Source organism: Austrofundulus limnaeus, unplaced genomic scaffold, assembly GCF_001266775.1.
Source record: "Austrofundulus limnaeus strain Quisiro unplaced genomic scaffold, Austrofundulus_limnaeus-1.0 Scaffold359, whole genome shotgun sequence".
Classification (NCBI taxonomy): domain Eukaryota; kingdom Metazoa; phylum Chordata; class Actinopteri; order Cyprinodontiformes; family Rivulidae; genus Austrofundulus; species Austrofundulus limnaeus.
In genome coordinates this window covers 391,832-397,962 of record NW_013952761.1, presented here as the reverse complement: position 1 = coordinate 397,962, position 6,131 = coordinate 391,832, and the positions used below count along the sequence as shown (strand labels likewise).

Below are 6,131 nucleotides of genomic sequence, written 5' to 3'. Positions count from 1 at the left end.
GGCAGCCATTACAGCCGACCATGCGTTTGTTGTTGTCCCAGGAGAGCCCGGTCGCACATTAATATTATTAGTTCGTTATGCAAGACTGCCTTTTTTCTTTGTTTTTCACATCATGTTGCCTGCTTGGATCTGTTACTATCTCGCTCAGAGGCATGAAGGAGTTTTAGAGGTAAGCTCACTTCAACCGCTTTTTACGATGGGGTTTAATTTCCGGACTAAGGGATTTTGTGAATGAGGCCGATATTTCAGTTAAAATACATCAGCAAAAATATTTATTTTTTCCGAGTATAGTACTACCCACCAACTTTATGCATGATTTTATGGATTAAATTTTACATATTTTACTCAAATAAATACGGTACTTTCTGTTAGTTTTGTCAAAACCAGTCTTGTGGTTCAGGAAATATTTTGCTAACAGAGCTGTAGGTTAATGATAAAGTGTTAAACAAAGATGTTGCATCATGTGTGGCGCATGTGTTAGCTACAACCACAACAAATTTTAGCTCAGTGTGTAAAATTGACAAAGCTTTAGCTTGTTTTTGATTTTGATTTTTATGTTGACTATCAGATGTGGAGAACAATTTGAATGGGATTGACTCCAGAAGTTATTCAGGTGTAAACACACCTCTAATGGTTACATTTTGAGTGCTTCATTAAAACCCGTGGTTCACAAAATATTTTGCAAATGGACAAACACAAAAACACATAAATATTATTGTGCACCTTTTCTCTTTAAGTGTTGGGTGACAAAAAATCTAATATACATATTTTTTTCCAAAATGACACCCAGTTTTAAAGCTAAATAAATTAATTGATCCAGATTGTTGGACAGAGGTAGGTGTAATCAGTTGAAAAAAACAAACAAACAAACAAACAAAAAAAAAAACTTTTATATAACCAGATGATACATACGTAACAATTTGATCCTGTCTTTTGTTGCACAATTTAAAACATTAAAGTGTACAAGATAACAAAACATTCTGTACAAGTTTAAAATAGATTGAGACTGACTGAACAGCATACATACATTTTTAATAAATACATGTTTCCTTTTTGTAAATTTAGACTACTTATGCTTCATCTAGTTTTATTTTTACACATATTACAGATAAGATAAATATAACTTGAATTAGAATTTAGTGTATGAGAACAGCATTCCTTGACAGAATGCACTCAATTACATCCTACTTTTATTTTCACATAAAACTCATTCATATTAACAATATAAGGCAGGGCCGGGCAACTTAAATGATGGAAAGGGCCACAATTTTTTGTTGACACTAGCAGGGGGTCACATATTGCTGCACACTTACTCAAATGTAATAAAACTGCCATTTTAAAAATATTTGTGTAAATTAAAGTGTRCATACAGTGCAGTAATTTAACGTTGTATTTTATGCTCAAACACGTATAACAGCTGTACTTTCAACACATTGTCACTCCCGACTCRTCAACATATTGACGCTTTTCCAAATTCCCTCTGCGTCGGGTTTTGACACGTCAGGTACTCCCCTTGCGTCATTTTATGAGATGGGGCAGAATCTGTTGTCATAATTTCTGAAAGTGTAGAAAATGCACAAAAACTACCATCCCAAAGCCTAATATTACCTTTATTCACTTTAGACATCCTGTCCCTGACCCTAGTACCTAAAATTAACCATTAACCCTGATACCTAATATTAACCATTTTTAGAAAATGCAGGAAATTCACGTCAACTACGTGCTCCAAAGGCTAAAATTATCAAATATTTGCTGTAGACATCCTATCCCTGACCCCAGTACCTAAACTTAAACATTTATCCTGATCCCTCATGTTAACCTCAGACCCCCGACCCAAAGACCCCTGGTAGCGCAACCTGGAAAAGCCACGGGCGGCAAGGACTGACGCAAGGGGGTCACCCGACGCGTCAAAATGAGACGCACAGGGGACTTTGGAAAAGCGTCAATTTGTTGACGAGTCGGGAGCAAGAATGTGTTAGTACTTTAGTTTAATAAATAAGAAAACAAAACATTTGAAGCAAACAAAAAAATAAACACTTACTTACACTCACCGGCCACTTTATTAGGTACACCACGCTAGTAACGGGTTGGACCCCCTTTTGCCTTCAGAACTGCCTCAATTCTTCGTGGCATAGATTCAACAAGATGCTGGAAGCATTCCTCAGAGATTTTGGTCCATATTGACATGATGGCATCACACAGTTGCCACAGATTTGTCGGCTGCACATCCATGATGCGAATCTCCCGTTCCACCACATCCCAAAGATGCTCTATTGGATTGAGATCTGGTGACTGTGGAGGCCATTTGAGTACAGTGAACTCATTGTCATGTTCAAGAAACCAGTCTGAGATGATTCCAGCTTTATGACATGGCGCATTATCCTGCTGAAAGTAGCCATCAGATGTTGGGTACATTGTGGTCATAAAGGGATGGACATGGTCAGCAACAATACTCAGGTAGGCTGTGGCGTTGCAACGATGCTCAATTGGTACCAAGGGGCCCAAAGAGTGCCAAGAAAAGATTCCCCACACCATGACACCACCACTACCAGCCTGAACCGTTGATACAAGGCAGGATGGATCCATGCTTTCATGTTGTTGACGCCAAATTCTGACCCTACCATCCGAATGTCGCAGCAGAAATCGAGACTCATCAGACCAGGCAACGTTTTTCCAATCTTCTCTTGTCCAATTTCGATGAGCTTGTGCAAATTGTAGCCTCAGTTTCATGTTCTTAGCTGAAAGGAGTGGCACCCRGTGTGGTCTTCTGCTGCTGAAGCCCATCTGCCTCAAAGTTCGACGTACTGTGCGTTCAGAGATGCTCTTCTGCCTACCTTGGTCGTAACGGGTGGTTATTTGAGTCACTGTTGCCTTTCTATCAGCTCGAACCAGTCTGCCCATTCTCCTCTGACCTCTGGCATCAACAAGGCATTTCCGCCCACAGGACTGCCGCTCACTGGATGTTTTKTCTTTTTCGGACCATTCTCTGTAAACCCTAGAGATGGTTGTGCGTGAAAATCCCAGTAGATCAGCAGTTTCTGAAATACTCAGACCAGCCCTTCTGGCACCAACAACCATGCCATGTTCAAAGGCACTCAAATCACCTTTCTTCCCCATACTGATGCTCGGTTTGAACTGCAGGAGATTGTCTTGACCATGTCTACATGCCTAAATGCACTGAGTTGCCRCCATGTGATTGGCTGATTAGAAATTAAGTGTTAACGAGCAGTTGGACAGGTGTACCTAATAAAGTGGCCGGTGAGTGTACAKTAGTGAGGTTAAGTGTAAGGGCATAATACGCCTTGAGTGCAGACTCCTGCGTGGTTGTGGTTCTGGTAAAAAAGTTGCTGTTGTTTATGTACTTGCAACTTTAGTAAATTTATCATATTTAGCTTTGTGCAACGTAATGTGTTGGTGACTTATATTAAAATCCTTCAAGGCGGACATCGTCTCTAAGCAAAAATATAGGTGTGCATTCTGTGAACAGAGGTTAATTTTTGTATTTATTACTTAAAAATACACTCAAAGCAGCCATTGGATTTGCTTTCAGTGATTTTTTTAAAGTAAAATAGTAATTAAATAAATCATTTATTATTATTTTTTTTTGGATGGCCATACTGAGGTCACCTGCAGGCCAGATGTGGCATGCGGGCCACCAGTTGGCCACACCTAATATGCGGCAACGGCAGAACTGATTTATGCTTATTTTTAAAATGATTCTACCTCCATTCTCACCATCATCTTTTGGATTTTAAAGCCACACCCCCATCTTCCTAAACCTGCCACGTGTTCGATGAAAATCAAGGTTATGTTTAGGCAAATCAAATTGTTGTGTTACTTGGTGCAATCTCACTTTATTTCAGTCGTCAGACGTCTTTAAAACGGACAAGATGGAAAGTCTATCTGCACGAGGTTAAAGGTGCATTTCAAAGCCGTATTAACTATGACATCAGTCTCAYGAGGGTCCAGTGGGAAATACCTGTATGTTAGTGAGGAGAGTCTCTATTGATGACAGACCATCTGGGAAGAGGAATGGCGACGGGAAACCAGGAGGGAGAGCCTGTCCGGCCAACGACAACCTCTCGTAGCTGTCTCTTGCTGTCGGGGTGCACATCGGGTTGTCCTCTGCAAAGAAAAAGAGAGACAATGAAAGATCCAGAAAAAAACCTTCTGTTTGTTTGTATATAAGAACTAACAGAAGATGAGAGTAGCCTTTTGGCCATGCTGACACAAACTGAGGTTGACAGTAGCAACGGCTGGGTTTGTATTGATCTCCAGAGGGCAATCCCAGTTCTGCCCACCACTCAGAAAAAAAAGTGGACTGATAGGTCCCTTGGAGATTTTCTCATATTGTTTCTTCTTGAAGCCTGACAAAAAGGGGTTAAGTAATATAAACTACAAAATAAATCCAGCTACCCTCGTTTTAAGAGATATCGCGTGGATTCCGAAATAACGAAGCAACTTGAACCCCAGGGGCTCGCTGCTTCCTTTGTGCGTGCATGCCCGGGTGCCTGTCAAACCTGAGATGACATCATCCTCCATTCATCACCGGCAGAAGGGTAGGGCCCGGCCATCTGCTGTCCAGCCTCTCCGCTGGCTCTCAGAGGAGGGACGAGCAGCAGAGGAGGGAGGGGCGGAGAAGCAGGAAGGTGGACGGGCAGGCGTGCGGCCCGCTTAAACTCAAACAATATGTCACGCACCACCATTTGCTGCACCTATCAGCTCTGACACATGTTTTTGTCCGATGAGCTTAAGCCAAGAATTTGTGAGCATCTCAGCGGTATGCTTGATTTAACACACACACWATCTAAGAAAAGGTCTCCGCCCAAAAAGACTGGGTTTTCAATGTACGCCTGGGCGTGCAGCACCTCTCTGCTCTCATCCAGTATTCATATGTGTTTATGTGGCGGGCTGAGTCTTGTACAAACAGCAAACGGAGCTGAACAGCCCTGCTGCCTCTTCCCTCCCATCAATATTCACCAACGCCAGCCAAGTGCTGGGAACAGCTGGTCTTACATTAATTAGTTTAAAGTATTTATTTCACCCATCCTCAGAGCAGATTGAGCAAAAACATTGGAGATTATTTCAAGCATCTGCAAATGCCCTGGAAACATCCTGGCGCCAAAAGTCGAGTGCTAGGATTCACAGTTTAGATTTGTAATTTGGAGAACGCTTTTTTTTYTTCCTCTCCGAATGGAGGGAAGAGACGGTGAAATATGCACCGCTGGTCCGTGGAGAGAGTAAACAACCTTTCTCCTTTTTCCGACGTAGTTCACTTCTGTTGATTAATTAGAATGGATGGTTGCCTAATGGATTAAAATTTGTTTATAATTTGACTTCATAAAAATAATGAATTGCCTACTTTTAGGAAGCCGCTCTTGTGGTAATTTATTTTGTTCTGTGCAGTCCTGTCTGATTTGCTTGTTTTTTTATTGTTTGTTTGCTTGCCTTTTTTTTTTTGAGGGGGCGTCAGGGTGGAGATGTAGAAATGCACTCTCCCTTACACCGTGGCACAACATGAAAGTCCCATTTTATCTCAATAAAATAACTAATCAAAGATCAAAAGCATTACAGCTGGCTCCAGCTCAGGCTGATATAGATGTATTGCGTGCGTTATATGCATGCATCACCCACCTCCAATAAAATCACCATAACAACTCGGGACGTTAGTAGGACCTCGGGGAAAGGTCTGCCGTTGTAGCTTTGTAATTGATTTGTACTGTAGGCACTTTGTCCCTTATTTAGTGTTGGCATTAATCATAAATCATTGCTTTAACAAACTCCGGCTTCCCACTCAGCAGGCCTTCCCTGCAACACAATGTTGGATCACAGAGAATATTTGATGGCTTTGTTGCGGTGGAAACAACCTGTCATGCTCTGGGAATGAAAAAAAAAAAAAAACGAACCAAACAGCGTGTTTTGTTCGACAGACTCCGACTACCGTTACGGCACCTCTTGTCAGATAACATTTCCACCAGGAGCGATGCATAAAGAGCGGCGTTTTAGAAAAAGAAAAGCAACGCGCCGCCAATCGGTGGCTAATTTGATCAATATAATCAAACAGGGCTTAATGAAACTGAATGAAAAACTCAATGGAACTCAATCTGGATCTGCTTTTATTTGTACTACAC

The 6,131-nt window shown here is 41.5% G+C and overlaps 1 protein-coding gene across 5 annotated transcripts in view; it reads right to left on the bottom strand.

Moving 5' to 3' along the window:
• The window catches only part of dachd (dachshund d), a 127,842-nt gene that overhangs the window by 15,022 nt on the left and 106,689 nt on the right, over positions 1-6,131 (bottom strand). For all 5 annotated transcript variants that reach the window (XM_014023207.1, XM_014023205.1, XM_014023206.1 and 2 more), the window contains exon 7: positions 3,980-4,125. In XM_014023207.1, the coding sequence (XP_013878661.1) occupies positions 3,980-4,125 (146 nt within the window). The remainder of the gene's footprint in view (positions 1-3,979; positions 4,126-6,131) is intronic.